The sequence below is a fragment of the Myotis yumanensis genome, unplaced genomic scaffold (genome assembly GCF_028538775.1).
Source record: "Myotis yumanensis isolate MYYU_CA2020_CCGP unplaced genomic scaffold, mMyoYum1.0.hap1 SCAF_1, whole genome shotgun sequence".
NCBI lineage: Eukaryota > Metazoa > Chordata > Mammalia > Chiroptera > Vespertilionidae > Myotis > Myotis yumanensis.
In genome coordinates, this window is record NW_027223752.1 from 53,279,464 (window position 1) to 53,303,985 (window position 24,522).

At 46.2% G+C, this 24,522-nt stretch overlaps 1 protein-coding gene and 1 pseudogene across 6 annotated transcripts in view; one reads left to right on the forward strand and one right to left on the reverse strand.

The window, feature by feature from the left end:
* Nucleotides 1–24,522, reverse strand: part of TLN2 (talin 2) — a 421,578-nt gene that overhangs the window by 17,519 nt on the left and 379,537 nt on the right. For all 6 annotated transcript variants that reach the window (XM_070421588.1, XM_070421561.1, XM_070421564.1 and 3 more), the window contains 6 exons: nucleotides 23,728–23,853; nucleotides 23,424–23,540; nucleotides 21,169–21,354; nucleotides 16,854–16,961; nucleotides 5,030–5,135; nucleotides 3,774–3,898 (listed from right to left, as the gene is read on the reverse strand). In XM_070421588.1, coding sequence (XP_070277689.1) covers nucleotides 3,774–3,898; nucleotides 5,030–5,135; nucleotides 16,854–16,961; nucleotides 21,169–21,354; nucleotides 23,424–23,540; nucleotides 23,728–23,853 — 768 coding nt within the window. The remainder of the gene's footprint in view (nucleotides 1–3,773; nucleotides 3,899–5,029; nucleotides 5,136–16,853; nucleotides 16,962–21,168; nucleotides 21,355–23,423; nucleotides 23,541–23,727; nucleotides 23,854–24,522) is intronic.
* Nucleotides 15,297–15,632, forward strand: LOC139002949 (large ribosomal subunit protein P1-like; annotated as a pseudogene).

Consider the following 24,522-nt stretch of genomic DNA (forward strand, 5'->3'; position numbering starts at 1 on the left):
ACAGAGCAAGACACTGTAGGAATATGTTTGATATATAGTTGGATTAAATAACAACCTAATATATCAAACATATCACACAGAGGCCTGCAGAGAAGGCATCCAGGTCTGACTGAGCTTGAGACTAGTAGGCAGAGAACTGCGGCTACGGCTGCAGGGCGGTCCCGCCGCAGCTCCTTCACCTTCTGCGGAGCACAGTATGTCTGCAAGGGTGGAATCGGCGCCATTAGCGTATCGAAGGCACATGCTCCAGAACTCCCGACATTCTCATATTGCCTTATACCGTCTTCCCAAGCAAATGGTGGAGTCAATCGTGCAAATGTGTTCCTGATTCATGTCTGGGAAATTCCAGGCAAAAAGAGATGCTTACATTTTAAGGGCCTGGAGTGGGAATAAACCAGGAATCATCTTCATAAAGCACAGAGGATTCTCGTTTTAACACAGGCAACCTGAGAATATGGTGGGCAAAACCATTTAAGCAAAAACATTGCCTGTCCCAGAAACTATTCCTCACGGCAGTGTAAACGCTGCCCAGTTAGGGAAGGAAAGCATGCTTACTCCCTGCCCGGGGCCTGGGTGCTGGGTATGGAGGTAAAGGGTCAGGGATGTCCTAGCAACTGCTTACTCACAGTATCCTAAGTTTTGTTCTTTAGACTATGAGAGGGGATGGAGAAAAGCAATCAATCTCAAAAGAGGTTGATTAGGCTGTCAAAGTGGGATTTGTTTTAAACTGAGGAAATACATCCCTTTATAAATGCAAGAAAGATATTTTATTTCATGTGGATATTACCACAAAGCAGACGGCACTCCTAGACAGACACTAAAGCTGTGTGTGTTTTTAACGATCTAATTGGCTTTATTGAATGATTCTAGTAAATGGAAAGGTATTCTCACAAAAGCCATGTTTTTTTTCCAAACAGTTTTACAGAGAACATGAGCCATGTGGTGGGAGCTCTGGTCATGGGCAGAGGACACTCAGGTCATTCTAAAGCACTCCAGAAGTTCCAAGCACCCTTCCTAATAGGACGCTGGGAGCGACCTAAAGTAGGCAGCCCCATATTTAAATGCAGGGACTCAAATCAAGTTAGGTTACCTCCGACCTTAACCAAAGGATTACTTGGCTTTCCATACATACACACACACACACACACACACACACACACACACACACACACACACACGGTAAACACAAAGGCTGAATGATCCCAAGTAGGGTGGGAAGTGCCCGCTTACCCACTTCAGTAGCCGTCACTAATTTAAGTGCTTTTATTTTTAAAACATAGATGCTCCCATCACCCCAATTCCGCCGCTCTTGTACATTCCCCACCTATCTCTTTCATATGCAAGTGATTTTTACAGAGTTGTAACCATACTGAGCATATATTCTGTATTCTGTTTCTTTTCTTTTCTTACTTTACATAATGCCATTAGCATCTTCCTTATGCTACAGTCTTAGCAACCATTATTTTTAACAGCCGCATACGTTTCCTTCAAGGAGACATTCAGGGCACATCTACCCTCCCAAGGCTACAAACCAGGACAAGCCCTCTCTCACACACAGAACGTTCCTCCTCTATGGATTTCCTCCTCAGGACAGATTCCCAGAGGTGGGACTGATGGCTCAAAGAGTATGAGCAAACCAAAAACCTCCCCCGGGGGCCTGCACCAGCCCCTCTGACAGTGGGTTGGCCCAGAGGGCTGGTATGGACTAGAACTGCCCCCCAGAGCCCACACACCCTCTCCCAGCGCAGCCACGGCCCTGTGATGCTGGTCAGGTAACCTGCCTCTGAGTCTGTGCCCGGGGAGCAGGATGGTAACAGTGCTGCCTCGTGGACTTGTTGCCAGGACCAGGTGAGTTAACCCATGTTCAGTACCTAGAAGATTGCCTGCATGTGCCTGGCACCCAATCAGTGTGAGCTTTTTGTTTGCTTTCCTTTTCCTTGTTCTTTTTGCTAAGGCCATCAGCTCAGGGTTCTATGGAATAATTTTTATTTCAAGCATTTTCCTAGGAAGTAGTAGATACAAGTTTCAGAAGCCCATTTTCAGGGATGGTGATAAGTTATTGCTTATTAAGTCATATTGTATGTTGGGCACTGTGTTCCTAAATGATCTAATTTGTTATAATAATCCAATATTGTAGGAACGCTTAATAGCTTTGTTTTTCAGATCAAGGGTCATCAGGTAAATAAAGGGCCGGCAGAGGGAAACCCAGGTTCAGAGACAGACGAGAACTCAGAAGGACCCGGCCAAGGACAGAGGGAACGGGATGGAACAGGAGCTCTTGGAATATGGTGACGTTAGTGTTAAATCAGCTCCAGGCTCATCCTCAGGGAGAATGAGTGTCAGCTGACAGGACTTGAGCACTAGCAGACTGAAGCTCTCCCAAGAGAGGCCACTGCAATAAATCACGTAAGAAAAAGGAAAAACAAATTAAGCATGAAGCCTCTAAATATTAGTCAAGGGTTGCTGCTTGCTTCTTAAGCTGAAAGTCCATTTTCCAATCACGATTAGCTTGATTGACAAAGCAGAAACAAAGATATAGCCAGAAAACAGTGGCTCCTATAGGAGCCCACGCTTAGCTCTCAAGTTTGTTACAAAAAACTCAAACTCAGACAATCCAAGACCCTCAGGTCAGAGGCCAGTGAAAATAACCCTTATTAACACCCCCCCCCCCCCCCCCACCAGACGCCAAAACCCTTACATTACATCTTAACGAGAAATTTTCTTAAATGCCTTTACCAAGTCTAGGGTCACTATTAGGAGATCAGGTCTAAGAATTCCATGGCTTTAAGGACGTTCCCCAGCTTAGTGGATTCGCTCTATGCTCATGTGTATTTTACACACAGCACTGATCCAGGCACCACTTTTGAGCGATTTGGTGTATTCCAAGTGCCCAGATTCCATCTTTTGCTCTTACAAAAAATGTAGAATTTTAGGCATAACTAAACTGAGGGATCCAACGTTTTTTGAGGGGAAGAATTAGATTTTATTTCCGAATGTATTTGGGTCCTTGGAAGGGAAGTGAGGTTACAGGTACCAGAAAGGACTTGGTTGAATAGACCAAAAACAAAAAAAAAGAGGCCTCCTCTGGTTCTACTACCTTCTCAGTGGAGATAGCCATGGGGGCTGGGGGCTGGTGGGAGGTTACAGCTTCTTAACAGGGTTGGGCTCACCATCCTTTTTACTTAATAATTGTCCTCCCTACCGCCCAAACTTAAAGCCTTTCTTTCCTTTAATTGCTGTTTCTCTTAACATAAACTAATGATCTTAAGTTCTAAACATTTATCTAGACGACAAGTATGGCTGGAGAAAACACACCATCCAATCACTGTCTCCAGTATATACTGAAAAAGGCGATTATTGGGTGCACTCTTGAGATTCACATGGCCCGCTTTTAATTTTAAGAAAAGGCGAGTGAAAGGCATGGCAACCGGAAATTCGGAGGGTGACAACCTCACATTCAGTAATAGGACCTTCTTTAGGAAGCATCCAACACCTGCTTTACATATAATGGAACTAAATCAAGACTATAAATGCCCGATTCCGCCTCTGGATACCCCAAGGTATTTTTCTGGCTGGTTAACCTGAAAGTCTCACCCACTGGGTTTTTCCCGTGCCCCTGTTGAAAGATGCTGGGCAGGCAGAGCAGGTTTGCAGCTCGCTAGGCTAACCACTCGGAATAAGACACGCTCCCTGCAGCACTCCCAGCTTCATGTCACAGCCGTCCACCTGGAGACCTACTGGCATCAGACAAGCAGCCACACATGGACACTCACTTTTGGCTTTGCTCTTGGCTTCAGTTGCTCTAACTTCTTGGCAGCAGCCTCAATGGATGCTGCAGCCCCCAGTAATTCTGTTTCTGCAATGACGGTTGGGTCTTCTGGATCCACCCACTCTGTTCCTAAAATCAGTCGAAAGAGGGTCAGTCATGGTAGCCACAGACCTCAGCGCTTTGGCTAAATTACAAACAATATCTGGATTTTCATGCAGAGAAGTTCTCTGAGCCTACCAGCTGCACTGTCCTAAGGAAGCACCCCCGAGTTCTCAGAGATCAGCTGGGTGCAGAGGGATGTCTGCCTGATCCTGCTTTTCTCACTCAGTTGTGGGCACAGCCCTACCACAGGAGCAGTGTCATTAGTAACAGTTTCAAAATCAAGATCTCACGGACATGGCCAGCATGAACATGACTCTGACTTCTAACTCAGGGCCATGACCGTAAGCAGGCATCCTCAGGAGACTCGAGACTGGGCTGAGCACAAAGAGATTTATTCCGCTCTCCTCCTGGGCACTCACCTCAAATCAAACAAAGGGAAACTGGAGAGAAAACCTCTCCCTGGTGAGTTGATTGCTTCTATGGAACCATGAAGGGGTCTGCCAACAAAGTACCCAAATTGCACTGTTTTTTAAACATGAAGGATATTATTTAAATAAGAATAAATATTCTGATAAATGAAAACACAAATGAAAATAAGTGGCCAGACCCCCCCCCCCTTTTTTTTATGGAGTCTTTAGGGTGTGGCCAGACCCTTAAAAGAGAAGTGGGCAGTTCTAGATGGATATGCCATTGAAGTAGAAGTCCTTAATATAAAGACTGGAGAAAAGATTTGCTTCAGGAGGATATTACTTTTTTAGATCTAACTCTATTCCCGTTTGATTTTTAAAAAAATATATTTTATTGATTTTTTACAGAGAGGAAGGGAGAGAGATAGAGAGTTAGAAACATCGATGAGAGAGAAATATCGATCCGCTGCCTCCTGCACACTCCCTACTGGGGATGTGCCCGCAACCAAGGTACATGCCCTTGACTGGAATCGAACCTGGGACCCTTGAGTCCGCAGGCCGATGCTCTATCCACTGAGCCAAACCGGTTAGGGCCGTTTGATTTTTTAAGGAAAAGCACTTCCCTATATTCCTTCTGACTGCATATGCCGAGAAACGGCCTGTGTGGCTGTGTGTTTTCTCTGCTCAGCTCGCTGTACTAGCTCTGCCATGGAGTGGTGCCCCAGAAAGGACGCGAGAGGATGCCACCTACCTTTCATGGCTTCTGCTGCCTGAATGAGCTCAGTCACGGCACCAGCGACTCGCTTGGAGAGAGCAGCCAGCTGGTGCTTGAGTTCTGGGGTTGGTTTCTGAAGAACCTGTGGGTGAAGAACAAGCCACATGCATAAAGAGGATGGCAACCATTGTGACAGGAAGCACCCTCACTGGTGGACACAGCTGGACATCCCGGTTTTAGGTTGTAACTTTGCCACCAAGTGACTTCAGAATTTTGGGGAAAATGAAAAGTTGGGAGCCAGGGGTTTCTCTAAAGTCCCTTCTGATATACTCCCTTAAGATTATATGAGAGAAAAAAATTCTTATTTGCCTTTTATTTATACTGTCTTGTCTTATATATGCACTTTTACTTGTACACAAAATAAATACATGCACCTGAAAATTACCCAGTGCTACCTAAGCACACTCTGAGTGAACACAAAAGCCGGAGGCTCTGGGTCAGCTGGTACTTGTGACAAAACAGCCAGTGTGGAACCAGAAAAAGAAATGTATGACTCAGGTGGGATCTTGGAGATGAAATCGCCAAGAGAGCCACAGCAGCCAACTGATCAGGAGGGTTGTTCCAAAGGAACAGTCACTGGGTGGATTACTAAACCCCGCAGAACACATTTTCTTATCTGTAACACTGAGGTAATGCTGCCCCTCAGGGCTACCATAAAGTTCAAATGCAGTAACACATGGGAAGTACCTTGCACAATGAGACACCTAGGAGTTCACTGAATGTTAATTCCCTTCTTGGGGTCCCATTCCCTCTTTCACCCAGCCAGGAATCATACTCAATCTCAGGAGTCTGGAAAAGATGCCTTTGGACCCTGGCCAAACCCTTTCATACCATAAAAGAAACATGATAAAAATCTGGGGCTGGGGGAGTTAATGGGGTTGTATTTTGACCAGCTCAAACATACCAGCACATAGAAGACATTGCTTACATACTCAAACTGATTTGTCAAAGGTTTTAGAACAACACCTCACATGCCTCTATTCCCACCCTTCTTTCTCTTATAATCTTTTAAATTTTATATTTGCTGCTGCACTGTGATTTTAGCTATTCCGTTATCCTCATTCTCTCACCCTAGGATCGACACATATCACTATGAAGAAATTAAGAACTCAGTACAGACTTGTGAAGAAGTGAACAGATGAATGGATGAGGGAAAAAGACACCAACACACTGTTGTAATAATTCCTAATATGGTGGCTTCCTAGACCAGTTCCAAAACAACATTAGAACCATGGAGAGGTGGAGAGAAGGGGTAAGTGTTTTTTGCTTTCTAACACAGCCATGGGGAACCGATTTAGTTATATGTAGGTTCTGGAGTCAACGTGCCTGTGTAACCTTGGTCCAATTACTTATCTTCTCTCTAAACTTTATTTACCAATTAAGTGACCATAACAGTTCTTTTGTTATAGAGTTGTGATAAGACTGTATAGAGATATATAATTTAATATATAATTCAGAACAAAAGATTCACAAAGGATGAGAGTGAAGGGGTGGAAAAAAATTTTCATGCAAAGGGGAATGAAAAAAAGCTGGGGTAGCAATACTCATATCTGACAAAGTAGACTTCAAAATGAAGGCCATCACAAGAGACAATAAAGGTCACTACATAATACTTAACCTGGTAAAGATATATGCACCCAATATAGGAGCACTGAAATATATATTAAAAAAAACTTCTAGAGGACTTTAAGGGAGAGATCGACAGCAATATAGTGATAGTAGGGGACTTTAACACCCCACTGACTTCACTGGATAGATCTTTCAGACAAAAAATCAACAAGGAAACAGTGAATCTAAGTGACACACTAGATCAGATGTATTTAATTGACTTTTATAGAACATTTCACCCAAAGCTGCAGAATATACTTTCTTCACATGGGTCATTCTCAAAGATAGAGCACAAGTTAGGACACAAAACAAGTCTTCACAAGTTCAAGAAGATTGAAATCATATCAAGTATCTTCTTGGATCACAGTGGCATGAAATTAGAAATCAACTGCAGTAAAAACACTCAAAAACATTCAAACACATGGAGGCTAAATAGCATGTTATTAAACAATAAGTGGGTTACCAATTAGATCAAGAAAGAAATCAAAAGCTTCCTGGAAACAAATGAAAATGAACACACAACAACCAAAAATCTATGGGACACTGTGAAAGCAATCTTGAGAGGGAAGTTCATAGCACTACAGGTCTACTTCAAAAGCAAGAAAAATTATTAATAAATAAACTATCTAACCCTATAATTTAAAAAAAATAGAAAGAGAACAACAAGAAAAGCCCAGAGTAAGTAGAAGGAAGGAAAAAATAAAGATAAGAACAGAAATAAATGACAGAGATAAAAAAAAAAACAATACAAAAGATCAATGAAACCAAGAGCTGATTCTTTGAAAAAGATAAATAAGATCGATGAACCTTTAGCCAGACTCATCAAGAAACAAAGAGAGAGGACCCAAATAAATAGAATCAGAAACTTTCTTGTCCTGTCCAGTGTGTGCTTATAAAAAAACCCTTTAGTTCTGAACAACTGTTTGGAGCTCCCTTGTATTTGCTAGGTGGGATGCTGCTCCATTTGTGAATTGTTCAATAAAGTCCATTAGATCTTCAAATTTACTTGGTCGAATTTTTGTTCTTTAACAATATAGAATATTCTTAGCAGCTTTATTTGTAATAATCAAAACCTAGAAACAACCCAAATGTCAATCAACATGTTTATAAATTATGGCACATCCATATGATGGAATACTATTTATCAATAAAAGGCGACAATTTATTGATACACACAATATGGATGGAAAGGAAAATACTGATGCTGAGTGAAAGAGGCCAAAGAGGAGCACATGCTATATGATTCTATTTATTAAAAAGTCTAGAAAATGCAAACAAATTTATAATAACAAAAGCAGATCAGTAGTTGCCTGGAAATTTTGAGTGGTGATGGATCTATTAATTATTTTGATTGTGTGGTGCTTTCACAGATGTATTTATATGTTGATACTAAAATTGTACTTTTTAAACATGTTTATTGCATATTAGTTACGCCTCAATAAAGCTGGAAAAAAGTTAAGGGTGTGGTGGGGAGGTTGACATCACCTAAGTGGAGTGGTGAATGACTTCTGTCTTTAAAAGAGCCTTGATGGAGAAACAGAACCACTTCTGGGTACACCATGGCTCTCTAAGAAACAGTCATATGATAAAGTACCCTACTGAGATAAGGCAGGAGGAAAGGAGTTCTATTTTTATTCTGCTATTAAATCAATATGATTTCTAACAGCAGGCAATGGACAGAACCAAATTAAAGTTCTGCTACTGGAAGCAAGGGTAATTTTAACCCTGTCAAGGATCTCATATTGTGGGTCTGCAGCAATATTGAACCGTGGTTGCTGCAGAGACAAAGTGGCTGCTTATTGACCCGCAGTGCAAACTTTATATGTGACACTGCTCAAATGGACATGTCTGCTGCTTCATAAAGCCGCTCCCAGAGCGGCGAGGAGATGGGGCTGCCCAGATCAGATCCTATTATTGTTGATTGCTAACGGGATTCTCCAAAGAAAAGGATTCCCCAAGTAGGGGTTTTCAATTTGGAGTCTCAATTCCAAAAGGATCCAGCTGGGTGTTTGGGTCTGAGAACCCTTTCAACAGCTTAAGGGCCTGTGTGTGTGTGTGTGTGTGTGTGTGTGTGTGTTGTGTGGTGTGTGTGCGCGCTTATGTTTCTTTGATAAGGGCAGGGGAGGCAGAAAATGGGTTTTCAGTTCAAGGGGGCCCAAGATCCACAAAAGGTTAAAAAAGTTAAAATCATGACAATTACTTGCACCTCGATATGGGGGGGGGCGGGGGGGGGGAGGAGGAAAGAATGGGATTCATAAGGGATATAAAATTCATTATTAATTATAGATTTCTTTAGAAAATAAAGTTCTGAACCAAATTAAACAAAACATTAACAAAATTAGTTAATTACAGATGGTGGGCACATGGCTGTTGATCTGACTGCATTTTTTATACCTTTTTTATAGAAAAACTAAAATATACAAACCAGGCAAACAAAATTAGGAATCCTTGGCTCCAGGATATTTGAACTGAACAAGGTTAAAACAGCATAATGTCATAATGTCCCGACATATTTATGTGACCAAATTTAGGAAAAGCAGCCCACTAAGAAAGATCCCGAACCTCCTTGTACCACCAGAAAAGTGACGTCAATTTATTTCTGTAAATTGCTGGATACTTTCCCCGAACCTTAACTTCTACTTTCCTTTTTTCCCTTTTGTAAACATTAGACAACTACCTGTTCTTTCTTCAGCTTCAGGAGCCTTACTAATGCTCTTTGATCAATTAAAACAGAACTCAAATTTTCAAGTGACCTGGGAGGGCTGTCAGAGTTCTGATGTAGGTAGACTTTCTTCTCAGAATGGCGATACTGTGATCATCTCATTATACATTGTCTCCCCATACAGATGAGAATGAAGAGGGCAGGATGGTGTGTGTGTGTGTGTGTGTGTGTGTGTGTGTGTGTGTGTGTGTGTAAATCTCTAGTTTTTAATTGCCTTTTTATTCACCACCCTTAAATAGCTAATATAATCTTAGTATTCTTTTCTTCTACCTTAAAGATAATTTGAACCAAAATGTGATGTATTCTCTAAACTGGCAATTTGGCTTTCATATCCTGGTTCTGTCCCTCAAAAATAGATACTGGTTCCCCTGCTTGTGCATCTCCACTTTCCTCATTTCCTGTCGGGTCTCCATCAGCACTGACCCCAGCAGTGCTGTGGCTCGAGGGCCTCTCAGTGAGGAACAACCTCCCTTGCTCTCAGCCTCATCTTTGCCTGTATTTCTTTGAAGTCTGGTTGGAGAAGGGGTTAGGGGCTAATAATGTGAAATGCAAACTCACTTTTAGCAGCAGCTCCAAGAAAACTACCAATATCCACTGTTTAGGTGACAGAACATTGTCACAGGGCCTCTACAATTTTTGTTAGCAACTTGTATTTTCCTATGTTTGTGGTAATTCCCTGGAAATGGAGGCTGTTTTCTTCCTATATTTTTATTAGAAAAATACCCTTCACAGAGTACGTCTAGCTTTTTAAACAGACAAAAATGAATACATGAGCGAATACGTGCATGATGACATTTTAGTCATGTTTCCTTGGAAGTCAGAACTATCAGCACGTGTCATCATTAAAAGGCAACAACATCCTTGCAAAAGATGAGATGATTTTTTTGAATGTTTCATACAAGTTTTAATGTCATTTAGCTTTTCTTCCTAGTAATGATTTCATTTTAGCACCAATTACCTTCACACCCTAAACCTCAACACAGCCATGGAGAAACAGGACATTTAAATTTCTATCATAATTACAGGTTGCAATGGCAATAATTGCATAGAAAGATGAAAAGAAACTTATGTGGCAGGTTTTTAACAGACACATCCACCACCCAGGTCTGCAACAGAAGATTTTAAGAATCCTGCTTCTCTGGGAGGAAGAATTCATAACAGAATATGAACCTATTGAATAATAATAGATCTGGTGGCCCAGAGTCATAGACCCCCAATAATAATTCTAAATTCTTAGAAAACTACCAGATCTTTATCTGTTACTGTATAGATTGGTAGGACCTGGTGAAGCCCAAAAAATGGGTGTAGGAGGCAAAGTGGATGATATTCAAAATCTTTGACCAGAAAGAATTTGCAAAATAGCAACAACTTCCACAAGCCATTCCTAAGTCTTCCCTGCCCATCCTGATCAGTCTGCTTTCAAACATGCAAACAAAAGAGAGCTGAGTCTGGGGCAGACTTTAAAGCTGCTTGGAAGCCCTCTTCTGTGGCATTCCAGGTTCCATATGGTAAACAGGGTCACCCAACCTGCTCTAGCTGCCCTCCTTGTAAATGGCTTATCCACTGAGATTATGGATCGATAAAAGGCAGAGAATGGGATGGGAGGACACAGGCCTAACTGAGCATTTTGAAAGGACCCTGGAGCAAGAAGGGAAATGAAAATCAGCGGAGCTATTAGCTTTATGGCTCCAACAGCTCTAAGGCCAGAGAACCAAAATAACACCTTGGCCTCTCCAATTGCACTCCTTTAGTGGTCCGTGATCAGACACTGGCCAAGAAATCAATGTCTCAATTGTAATAAACTGGGCACTGGAAAAGAGATTGTCCTCAAAGGCCCTATGCAAACTTTTCAACATCAACTCAAATGCTCCCATATCAACCCCCAAGAATTCCCCCAGCCCTCCCAGGGTTAACGGGGCTCTGGTAAGCTAGTAACAATACAGCAGGTCCTCAAATAATGTTGTTTTGTTATAACCTTGATAAAAAAAAATCAATTCCCAGCCAAGGACACTATCTGTGTGGAGTTTGCATGTTCTTCCCATGTCTGTGGGTTTCTCATCCCACATTCCAGAGATGTGCACGTTAGGTGAACTGTGGTATCTACACTGTCCCAGTCTGAGTGTGGGTGGGTGTGAGTGACCCTACAGTGGAAGGGCGTCTTGTCTGGGGTTGGTTCCCGCCTTGCACCTTGAGCTTCTGGGACAGGCTCTAGGCATCTGTGACCCTGAACTGGAATAAACAAGTTGGTAAAGAATTACCTGTTTTTATTAACCTTTCTTAAATGTATGTATAGCTCACATTTCTTTCAATGTTTAATATTAGAAGTGTTTTGGGTCTTTATTTAGAAATGTAATGATGTTTCTGCAACTAGAAATATACTGTAGGAACTCAACTCTTGTTTATATCACTTATCCTATGGTATAACTGGTTTCATTTTAAATTCTTTTGCTTAAGGTTGCAGTATCCACGAGCCTACTGACGTTAAGTGAGGGCTTTCCTAGGACAGCCAAGGGGAAACTAAAATTACTTGAGCTGTGCTTTCTCCTTTCAACCCCACCCTCACTGGACAACAAAATCCTCAGAGTAAAAAGGAAGTTTCCATAGTGGGGGCATCTCAGAAAGTTTTAGAGAGAATTTTACCTCAACGAGTACAAATGACTCTGGGACCTTTCACTGAAAAACATTCCTCTTTTTGCTCTGTAACCCAGCACCAGTCAGTCAGTAGGGGGAGACCTCCTTTCTAAATTAAAAGGGCTAACATGTGTTGTTTCCAATAGAAACCTCCCTTTAGAATTTCCTGACCAGCCTAAACCTGGTCTTTTATGTTCCTTAGTGTCTCTTCTTGACATAGAAGAGGAAGAATTCCAACAAAGGTCCCCTAAGTTAATCAAAGTGGCTGAAAATCTAAGTACTACCTTTTTAAAAAAAATTATGTTTTTATTGATTTTTTTAGAGAGAGAGGAAGAGAGAGTGATAGAGAGATAGAAACATCGATAAGAGAGTATCATCAATTGGCTGGCTGCCGCATGCCTCCCCCAGGGGATTGTGCCCACAACCCGAGCCTGTGCCCTGACCCGGAATTGAACTGGTGACCTCTTGGTCCCTGGATCAACGCTCAACGGCTGAGCTACATCGACTGGGCTAAGGACTACCTTTAAAATCCACATTGGAAGAATAGAGTGCAGAACCTACAGAGACTCTGGTAGACATAGCTAAACCTCTCCCTAAATTATCTCAATATCCATTGAAGCCTGAGGCCATACAAGGCCTCACACCCTTAGAAGACCTAATTGCCGGGGGCTAACTGTTCTCTGTGCTGAGGACAGGATGGCGACTTGTCCAGGATTTGAGGGACCTGAGAGCTCTTAATAACATACAGATTCCTCGGTTCCCAGTTCTAACTCCGAACACTGTTGTCAAGTTCCTCCAGACTCAGCGGCTCACTGCTGCAGGCCCCTGTGCAGCCGGCTTCGGCATCCCTGCGAACCCCACAGCCAACGTCTACTTGCCTTTACATGGAGTAAGTGACCGTGGACCTGGCAGTCATGCCTCAAGGGTACAGAGGCCCCTCTTATTTCTCCTAAGGATTTCACCCAGATTTAAACATTCTCCAGGTCCCCAGGGAAATCAGCCTTTTTACAACGTGTAGATAACTTCTTGCTGAGCTCAGTTACCAAAGAGGTGTCCATGGAAGATTCCATTTATTTGCGGCAACAGTTCACTGAAAAGGACACGAAGCCTCTAAGGAAGCATTTCAATGATCTTTAGACAGTGCTCATTACCCAGGCCGTGATCTCAGTGCCGAAGGAACGCAGCTGTCTCCAAAAGGAGTTAAGCTAAGCCAGGGATTTCCTAGACCAGTGGTCGGCAAACTGCAGCTCGTGAGCCACATGCGGCTCTTTGGCCCCTTGAGGGTGGCTCTTCCACAAAATACCACATGCGGGCGCGCACGTACAGTGCGATTGAAACTTCGTGGCCCATGCGCAGAAGTCGGTATTTTGTGGAAGAGCCACACTCAAGGGGCCAAAGAGCCACATGTGGCTCGCGAGCCGCAGTTTGCCGACCACTGTCCTAGATCCACAACTAAGCAACATCTTTGTGGATTTCTAGGCTTGACTGGTTACTGCCGATGCCCTCACAGTGGCAAAGAAGCTGTTAGAAAAATGTGTTTCTCGCTTAGGGTGTACCTTTCACAATTTCAAGTGATCTAGGCACCCACTTCCTTGGGCAAATCAGGTGAGCCTTGATGGAAAGACTTGCAAGGTTCTCAGAATTATCACTGTCTTTATCACCCTCAGTCGCCAGGCAAGGTAGGAAGAATTAATGGGACCCCCAAATTTAAAATCTCTAAACTTGCTGAAACTACTGGACTCCCCTAGGCTACCGTATTGCCTTGGGTCTTGCTGAGTGTTCACAGTACCTCCTCTGGGAAATATAATCTCACTCCACACAAGATAGTCACCAGCAGACTGATGCCTATTGGTTTTCAACCTTCTGTTAATCCCCTGCTGTCTCATGCTAGTAGGACCAGCTGCCATTAAGTTTCTAATGCTCCAGCTTATCATCAATAGGTTAAAGACGCCGCCCCAGATCCTGTTTTAAAGGATCCTGTGGGCCACAGCCTAGCGCCTGGTGACTGGGGATTCTAGACACATCATCAGAGGAGCCCTCGAGCCCCACTGGAGGGACCTTACCAAGTACATACTCCTGCCCACTGATGCTGCTGAGCAGAAGGCCCCAAGCTGTGGGTCACAGCTAAGGAAGGCTCCACCTGACACTGCACAGACACTGCACACCTACGACTCTCTTTAATGAGGAAGAGAAACAGCTGACATCAGGGCAGACTGCTTCCACCCAAGGCACGGGATCAAGACTGCGCACTTTAACCAAACATGAAACCCTTTCTTCTTGTCTCTTTCCTTCGCTCTAGCCTTGGCCTGGAAAGGTGATGCCATCCATCACCCCCATCTCCCAGACCATTGCCATGGTGGGGGGTTACCTGTCAGACTTGGGACTTGTTATCAGAACTCCAATCTGGCCATGAACAGTGCACAGTGGAGGTGGCCAATGCCTGGCAGACTTTGTCCTCAGTAGTTAGTTATCATTCTCCTCAATGGCTGGTGCATAACAGGCCATGCCTGTTCACAAATCCACACAGACAGCGTCCTGGGTCAAATCCCCTGAGTTTACACTGTCAAGTCAGAAAGGACCTACCATGATTCAGAATTCACTTCCTTTGGCAGGTCCCTACTTCCCTAGTTTGAAATAAATAAAAGTAAAGCTATAATCAGGATCCTCTCCTTCGCTCTGAAAACATTGCAGAATCCACCGCTAAAGCAACATTTGCCCAACAAAAATTCTTTCAGTCTCTGTCCGAAGTTGCTTTTAACAACAGAAGAGCCCTAGATTATCCTTTAGCTGAGCAAGGAGGTGTCTGTGCTGTGGCCAGCGTGCACCCGGATTAATGCTTCTAGCGAAACTGAAACTCAGTTATGTAAGATCACGGAGCAAGCCACATGGCTTAAAAAGGTGACTCCCTCAACAAGATATTTTTTTCACTATTTGATTTTGACTGGTTTGGGTCTTGGGGGCTATGGCTCCAAAGTACATTCCAAATACTAGAAATTACCCTTTTTATGTTTATCATCGTAATTTCTCTGGCACATTGTGTTCTCTCAAAAGCTCTAAACACATGTTTGCAGCCACTAACCACCAAGCAAATGATCTACTTAAGATTGGATTGTCAGGGAAGGAACAAAGGGAAGGACAGTCTACAGAGAGTGAACCTGGTTTTTGCCCAGCTGCCGGTAAGGTGCTCAGTTCTTCCGAGGAAGCTAAGGCCCCGGCGCTGGGGTGAGGCCCTCTTCATCCTGCGACTAGCAAGCACCACTCCCGGCGGCGCTCGCCCTCACTATGGCCTCCGTCTCGGAGCTCGCCTGCATCTACTCAGCCCTTACCCTGCACGAGGATGAAGTGACGGTGATAAGATCAATGCCCTCATTAAAGCAGCTGGTGTCGATGATGAACCTTTCTGGCCAGGCTTGTTTGCAAAGGCTCTGGCCAGTGTCAACATTGGGTGTCTCATCTGCAATGCAGGAGCTGGTGGACCCCCCCACCTCTCCCTCCCTGCAGCTGGTGCTGTACCAGCAGGAGGTCCTGCTCCCTCCAGCTCAGGAGAAGAAAATGGAGGCAAAGAAATAAGAATCTGAGGAGTCTGATGATGACATGAGCTTTGGTCTTTTTGACTAAACCTCTTTTGTAACACTTTCAACAAAAGCTGACCTGGGGGGGGCGGGGGGGGGGGGCGGGGGGCGGGGGAGGTGCAGAGAGCGAACCTGTGAATGTCACGGGGATTAAGCAAAATCATGATGACCTGTGACTATCACACCTGTGACTATCACACCTGTGACTATCACACCTGTGACTATCACACAGGGAATCTGAAAGCTGCCAGAACTGCAGAGCTGGAGCTGAGTGTGGTGCTACTGCCTTCAATTTGATCACATCTCCAAGTCAAGCTGAGAGTCTGATCAAAAGGGAGGGACTGTTACAGAGAAAACCCCAACAGGCCCAACTGGAGTCCCTGTGCTGAAACCATGACACCAAAGCAAGACTTAACATGGGATCTAATTGCAGTTTCAACCTTCTCCAGGAATGTAATCGCAATCAGTCTGGGATCCTCTGGTCAGGACCAAGGCGGTAATCTGTCATGTAGGACTTGGCATCTCTCTGAAAAGGCTGAGCACTCTGCCTGGAAAGGCCTTGGCCTTCCCCACCTCCCCTGTTCTATACATGCTCCTGGGGGAGGCAGGCACAGACGTGCACCAGATACACTTTCTGGTCTGGCCTTTAGGGCCTGGGGGGCGGTGGGGGGGAGGCAAGCCACCCTAGGAACTGGGAGTTGGTGCAAGCCCGAGACTGCCAGCCACAGCCACGGCCACAGCCACCACACCCTTGCCAGTGGATTTGTTTCAGCTTCTTAACCTGGATCCACGCAGGCGCCCCAGGCAGGCGGAAGGTCACCAGAGGAAAGGAAATGTCATTCTCAACGTGGTCTAAGCCATTCGTCAAGGACTAGAGGAAGTCGTGAGAGGCTAAGTAGGTCACCCACAGCCCTGGTGATGTTTTTCCCAAGTTGTTGTGGAGGCTGGTGTGGCTCTTTCAGGAGCCTTCTGTCCCTTCGTGGGCTGGCCTGGGTCTTCTAAAGAGGACCTCCTGACACTTGTCCCCACCTGCTCTGTCCCTCACTCCGCCCACCCCTCTTCCATGCTGGTTTTGCCCCTGTGGTGCAACAGGAGAGCCAGGCCCTTCTGGACTCTCCCTGCCGCTTCCCCCGCCTGCACTTGAACCTCAGTTCAGCCGCGGCCTCGCACTCAGAGCCTGAACAATGCCCTCGGAGGGGTTTGCCCGAGGAAAGGATGGTCTGTGCCAATGAGCTCTTCTCCAGCCCCGGCCCACACCCCGACTCACCACCAGGACGTGCTCCAGAAGGTCCAGGTAGCTGAGGGTGCACTCCGTCCCGTACCGCAAGGCTCTGGCGCGCACGTCCTCGCTGACATCAGGGTGGAAAGAGGCTTGCTGGAGAGAGAAAGGAGCGTTGACATCTTAAAACAGAAAGAGCCAGCTGGTGAGTGAACCGGAGGACCAGGTGGGGTCCCTGGCCCGGGAGTCTCCTATAGCCTGGACCCTGGATTCTGGAACTCCTGCTGCCTCACCTTGGTGACCTCTGGGAAACCTGTCCTGACCCCCTGGATAGTGGGTGGTCCATCTCCACAGCAGGCTCCCTCCAAGTCTGTGTCGTGACATTTTTAGTGCCCTGGAGCCAGACAAAAGCAAGTGAATCTGGTCCCTCTTATCTTCCTTTTTCCTTTCTCCCCATCCTCACCCCACCTTTTATGAAATGTAAGAAATTCCCCAACACTGAGAAGTTCAGGAGGGATTCATGATTAGGGCTTACAGCAGGACATGTGCGGCCCCAGGGTCAGCTGCGTCTCCTCAGAGCCGTGAGAAGTCCTGTGACCCCTCCCTGGTCACAAGCTAATCGCCGCCAGGCCCTCTCGCTGTGACCTGACCACGCCGGGGTCACAGTGAGTCGCCCAACCAGGCCCTCTGGCTCCTGGGAACCTTCGGACAGCGAGCTCCCCAGGACCCTCGGGCGCCTCGCATTATACAGGCCCAGATAAGCCGAGCAGGACGTATGGTGAATGAGCACTTGGCGCTTTTTCCCGTGCCCTCGTGACCTGCAAGGTGATCATTCACAATATATCATTTCAGATGGCACACCCCCTCCAGGGTTGCTGGATCAGCTACAGAATGCCCAGCTGAATTTGAATTTCAGATAAATAATGACAAAAATGTACTGTAGGTAGGGGACACCTTATTTTTAATTTGCTAAATCCAGCAACCCTATCCATTTAACGACCTTTCTTCCTTGCACGGCCTCACTCAGGAAAGAACTTGAGAGGGCATACAAGAGTACATAGAAAACTGTAAATAAGTCACGAATCAGGACACATGAGAATCACAGATTAGGGCAGTGATGGCGCACCTATGACACGCGTGTCAGAGGTGACACGCGAACTCATTTTTTTGGTTGATTTTTCTTTGTTAAATGGCATTTAAATATATAAAATAAATATCAAAAATATAAATCTTTGTTTTACTATGGTTGCAAATATCAAAAACTTTCTATATGTGACATGGCACCAGGGTTAAGTTAGGGTTTTTCAAAATGCTGACACGCCGAGCTCAAAAGGTTCGCCATCACTGCATTAGGGTAGCAGGTCAAGATGGATGGGGTATAGTAACCGGACTCCACATTTCTTCCAGTCAAGCCCCCTTCCCAGGATGTGGGTGGGGTTCTTGTGGAACACCTGTGGGCTCTCCCCATACCTGACAATCTGCCCCCACCCCCTGAGAGAAGCAGGGACAATTCAATGGCCAGCATCTGTCATTCATGAGTCTGGTTTTACTCATCTGAGACAAACTGGCCTCGGAGGCAGGAGCTATCGCATGCCCGTAACCACAGCTTAACCATGTTAAGAGCCACGCTCTTCACTGCCTCTACATTGTATCATCCTCGTTCCTGTGTCTCCAGATGTGAGGACAGAGCCCCGTGTCCGCTCTGGTGAGACACACCTGGGGAAGACGCAGATAGCTATGCTGCAAAGTGTCACCTCCAGCGGCTGACGTGCAAGGCCCTCTTTCAGAGCCATGTGGGAGCTAAGGCCGAGGTGCTCTTGTCCACTGCTGCCGGCTCTGTATCTTGGCAGGGCACTTTGGGAGAGCAACCTAGCAGTAATTAACATGTCCTATCATTTTACCCCCCAAATTCTAACTTCTGGGAGTCTTGCCTAAGGAAATAATCCAAAACAGTGAAAAAACAGATATGCCCAAAGATGTTCCTCGCAGTAAAGTTTATGATAAAAAAAAAAAAAATGCAGACAACCTAAATATCTGATGATAGGGTAAAGATGGTATTCATTAACAGAGTACTTCGTGGTCGTTAAACGCATCAGTTATAATGGCTCATAGCAACATAGAAGCAACCATCTAATGTTAATTGTTAACAGTAGATATAAAATTGTCTATAATGTAAACCTATGCCATGGAAGTAAGATCAGAAAGCAGCAGACACTAGAATTAATTTAGGGTGTAGGGAAGTCTCTACCTAAGGAATTAGTGTAATCCTTCCTTTCTGATAAAACGGGCCAGTATATAACCCACTGCACTTCCATATCTGCCCTGGATTCCCTGCTCAGCCTCACACGGCAACCTGGCCCGCTGCTTGGCACAAGGGTTCCTTCTCCATCCACCATTCAGCATCCCTGGTATTCTATATATTCCCTATTGCATGCACCTCACTTCCTTTCTGCAAAGGGGTGGAAATAATGTAAATGTCAGCCTGCTAAATAAATCCTATCTCAGCAGGAGCCTCAGGGCTCAGCAGTGACGCTTGTCATCAAGCCTGGCTGTTATTTTGCCCTGAAAAGTCAGGATGGCCCAATCCAGGGAGGAGATGAGGCTGGGCCAATGAGTCTTTAAAACTTAACCTCCCTCCTCGCCCCGTTGCAAGCAGAGGAATGTGTATGAAGAAAGACACTTGAGCCCTGACCGGTTTGGCTCAGTGGATAGAGCGTCGGCCTGCGGACTGAACGGTCCCAGATTCAATTCCGGTCAAGGGCATGTACCTGGGTTGCGGGCACATCCCCAGTAGGTGTGCACGAGGCAGCTGGTCGATGTTTCTCTCTCATCGATGTTTCTAACTCTCTATCCCCCTCCCTTCCTCTCTGTAAAATTATCAATAAAATATATTTAAAAAAAAAAAAAAAGAAAGAGACTTGAAAAGCTGAGCTGCTTGCAGTTTACAGCTTGGTCATTTCCCCCCAAACTTCCCCTTTTCATTGTGTGTCTGTAATGGAGACAAAGTGCCTGTCGCTGTTCAACCACAGTGACCCTGACCGAGCGCAGTGGCTGGGAGGCCACGGCAGCAGAGACAGGCTGGCTGCGAGCTCAGAGACCTGGTTTCAGTCCTGGCTCTGAGAGTAAATAGCTGTGCCACCTCGGTCATGCCTCTCAGTCCCTCCAAGCCTGTTTCATCATCCATTAAACTAGGAAAATTCCCCTGGCCCTTCCCATCTGGGACCAAATGAGAATATGTAGGACAACTCTTCCAAGGCGCCCTGCATGCACTGGGGCCACACCCTGCTAGGCAAGTACTGTTCTCAGACTGAGACTGGAACCCCTCTTGGAGTCATCATTTTCTGGAAGGCCGATTCCATTAAGCACATCAAAATGACCAATACTCCTGGCCTCAGAGAGAGTCTAAACTCCCTGGCCCAGAACACGAGGTCCCTCAGGAAGGTGACCCTGCCGACTTGGCCGCCCACTGCCCCCACCCTCCATCACGCCCGGGAGAACAGTAAATTGTCGCCCACACGAGGCCCTGGCACACCACCTCCAACTCACCCTACCCCTTCTGAGGAGCCACCAGGCGGACCCTGCACCTGCTGCCCTCATGCCCCACGCTGCAGGAGCTGCAATAGCAAGTTTTCAACTTCTGTGGTCCACACCCCTGCTCACCATTGCAGGGGGTTACCAGTTAATCACTGAGCAGATGTCAGAGTCCCCGGGGCAAGGCTGGTGCTCAATGGCTGCAGGGGATAGAGAGCTCTCTCTTACGGCTCACTTCCTTAATAGAAAAATAGTAAAGCTCAGGTCTCCCTGGCTCCCTTACAAAGCACTGGCTCAGGGCAGCTGCCCTAGTTCTCTATCTGAGAACCAACAGTTTTTCCAAAATGCCTGGCACGGAGAGCAGAAAGGCAGTTCCCCAATGTTCTGTTCTGTTCCTCTAATTCACTTCCTCCCCAATTAGGGCAGCGCCCCTCCTAGCACAGACTGGATGGCCTACGGAGGCAGGAAAGGGTGCAGGCAGATGAGGGAGGCAGCTTTCATTTGCAGGGCCTGGAACAAAAGGCCACTGTCCCCATTTACTGCGGTCAGAATGGCCTGCACCATACTCTCGACTGTTAAGGCAGAACTGAGAGGAGAAGTGAGCAGCTAAGTCAGCAGGAAGACTCCCTCTCTTCGCACGCAGAACTAACTTAGAATCTTTTTCCCTCAGGCTGAAGTGCACACGCCTTCAGCATGCATTTTACTCCGTACTTCAAGATGCTGAGCTGCTCCTGTGTGCAAACCCCGCCCCTCACCTTCTCCAGACTAAACCAAACAACTCAACCATGACAGAGAACTATCCATCCATCCAGAACAACACCAAGGCTTTTACCTTGCAAGCCATCAGCATATCTGACACGGCTTTCCGGCTCAGATTAGCCGTGGCGATCACGTCCTCCTGTCTACACGAGTTCCCAGCTGCCACGGCTTTGGCTGTTGCCATGGTGATGCCTTTTGTCATCCTTATAGATTCTTCAGGTGATGATGTCTTTTCAGGTACTTCTTTTGACTGGAACACCTGGAAGTTAGAAATGGAAGAGGTGAAAAAAAAATCAAAAAGGGAAGGACAAAAATAATTTATTCTTTTCTGACCAGGCTGTAGCTCAGAGTCTGAAAACTGAGCCGGCAACAGGAAGAAAGCGTCAAAAGGCAGGAAATGAGAAATTTAATTTGAGCATAGTAATATCGTTCTTGCTTTCAAGATTCTAGCATGGATAAGACTTGCACACCTATACTTGGCATTTAGGAGAACAAGGAGGGCAGAGAGATATACATACAGCATTAACCCACGTGTCTGTCTGCAAAAATGGAGACTCAATGTTTGAAACCATCCACCCCAGGGAAGGTGGGTCTGTGGCTGCCTGCTGTCTTGCCCCATCCCCAGAAACTCTGCAGTCCCGATGCTGGTCCTGGGGCAGAGCTGACCTGGATACATCAATCTGGACTCACCTCTCTCTCTTTAAAGGGGTGTGGGGCTGGGGGAAATGAAACATTCTGTTTCTTCTATTCTTGGCCTGTCTTGCAAATATAACTGCATAATTGTGCGGAGGTGTTCATGTGGAGTGTGCCACAGTGACACTGTGAATTATTTAAACACACACACACACACACACACACACACACACACACACCCCTCCAGAGGAGCTCGAATAAATTAACCATGGCAAGTGAATATACCACTTCAAAGTCCCACCTGTCAGTCAAGCCACCCGTCCATGCTTCCAGCCCATGGGTCTTGTCTTCCCACCATGAGTGCCTAGTGCCCTGGCTGTGTGCTGAGTGTGCACCTGTCCCTGCCCATGAGGACTCCCACACCAGCTGGGGCTGCTGTGTTCAGTCCCGGGCAGCCACGTTTCAGCAGGGAAGTCTTCCCTGAGGCAGAAAGGAGGGCCGGCCATCATCCTTGCCACGGGCCAATCAGTGTCAAACATCACTTCCCCTAAAAATTGGGCAGCTGCAACTAAGGCAGGACCCCAACCCCCAGGCCCACCCCTGAAGGCTGCGCTGGAATGAAGGCCACACTTACAGAGCCCTCCACAGGAATGTGGCCCTCCTGGCTCATGCTCTTTGGAACCTCCTGGGTCCACTTCAAATCTGGGTCCATTTGAAATCACACTGGGATACTTAGATTGACCATGTGTCTATAATTTCCCAGAAAAGCTCCACCTTTCAAATTTTCTCCCATTGCCACTATTAGGCCCACTCACATCTGTCAGAACATGTGTCCAGATGTTGGTCGGAAAGCCCCAGCCCATGTGGGCAGGTAAGTTCCAGGTAGCAGTACTTAAGGACACCACCTGTATTCCTTAGAACAGCATTAACCAAGGTGGGTTCATTAGAGACAGGAGAAAAGAACACAGTCTCCGTCACCAAAGCCCAAGAGAACCACTCATTTCTACTGCTGACCCTCAAGGGCTGGTGACCTTCACAGGTGACCTTCTAACGATGCAGGACAGCTGGCAGCAAAGGCCAGTCCCTCATCCCCACTGCCAAAAAGAAGTTGAATCTGTAACCAGACCTCCTATTAGAAAGAACTCTCAGTTTGAAACACTCATTTCCAGCATATTTCTGTTTCCAGGGATTAGGGCAAGTCAGTCCAGTCATCACAGAACCAAAACAACCATGGATAGATAAAGGCATTCAAGTTCTTCTAATGGCAAATCTCAGACTCCAAAATCCACACATGAGCAAGAGTGAAGTGTTGCTGGCTGCAACGGAATCCAGAGAGGCTATGAGTGTGGCTATGAGTGTGTATAGATGATTAAAACTCAAACAGCTATACTGACATTTCCCTTTGCCAGGAATCTTCTGTAATGTGTTGGTTTCATGCTGCAATTTTAGTGTCATGAAATCTGAATTGTCCTACCTGATACATTTCAATTGATTCCGTAATTACAATTATAAATTGATCCTAACCAAATTCTGGGGTGGACAGTTACAGGTGGGATTTCGGGCAGGCAGGGGAGTGAGCCTCCCTAGTTCAGGTGCTCCGGGTAGAACCTCTTTATTCTCACAATCGCAGAAAAGCCTGGGCTGGGGTCAGCTGTTGGACATGGGTGCCCCAGGGAGGTGATGTTGGCTCCTCACCGTGAGCTCCTGCTTCATGTACTCGATTGTGGCCTCAAGCGCCCGGGTGCCCCGCGTGGCCTCGTCCTCCACGGCCTTCACAGTCTTGAGAAGGGAGGTGACATTGGTCACCATCACCTGCATGGGAAGAAAGGCCGAGAGGAAACAGTGCACTGAGGGTTCATCTCTACCCCTTCCGTTCCAGATCCGATGCCATGAGCAAAACCACCTTTCCTTAAGCAAGAAAGGGGCTCAGATGCACACCCTGTGCTTCTCTCCCAGCACTCCTCCTGCATGCTCGCCCCTAGTTGGGGGTCCACTCTACCTTGGCAGCCCCCTTGAGCTGGTACATGGAAGGGTCATCGGCGGGCTTGCTGGCAGCTCCCTTGGTAGCACCAATGAGGTCTGAAAGGGCCTTGGCCACGTCTTTGATGGCGTTGATCAACACCACCTGAAAGAGAGCAGGAAGCCCAGGTGAGCACCCCAAGCAGTCACCTACTGGCTTCACCTAGAGCAGCGGTTCTCAACCTGTGGGTCGCGACCCCTTTGGGGGTTGAATGACCCTTTCACAAGGGTCGCCTAAGACCATCCTGCATATCAGATATTTACATTATGATTCACAGCAGTAGCAACATTACAGTTATGAAGCAGCAACGAAAATAATTTTATGGTTGGGTCACAACATGAGGAGCTGTATTTAAAGGGCCAGAAGGTTGAGAACCACTGACCTAGAGCACATGCCCAAGGGCAGGCTGGGGGCATCTGGGTCTCTAAGTCAGTGGCTGTCAAACCTGCAACTCACAGAATCCTGGGAGCTACCCCTGGGCATTCTGATGCAGGAGTCTGGAGGAAGATCCATTATCCAGACTTTGAAAAGCTCTCTGAGTTATTTGACATGTTTACACACCTCCTAAAGGGCAGCTCTGCGGACACGCTGCCTACAGAAAGAATGAAGGTGGCTAAGCAGACACCTGAGAGGCAGCACCATTCACCTGTGCTCTGAATTGGTGACCAAAAATGTTGAGGACAAAATGTGAGCCTCATATCCCGGCCTGCAAGGCCTCCTGGCCACCCACCTGCATCTTCGGCTTTGGTTCCTAGATTCTCTTGACTCACTCAA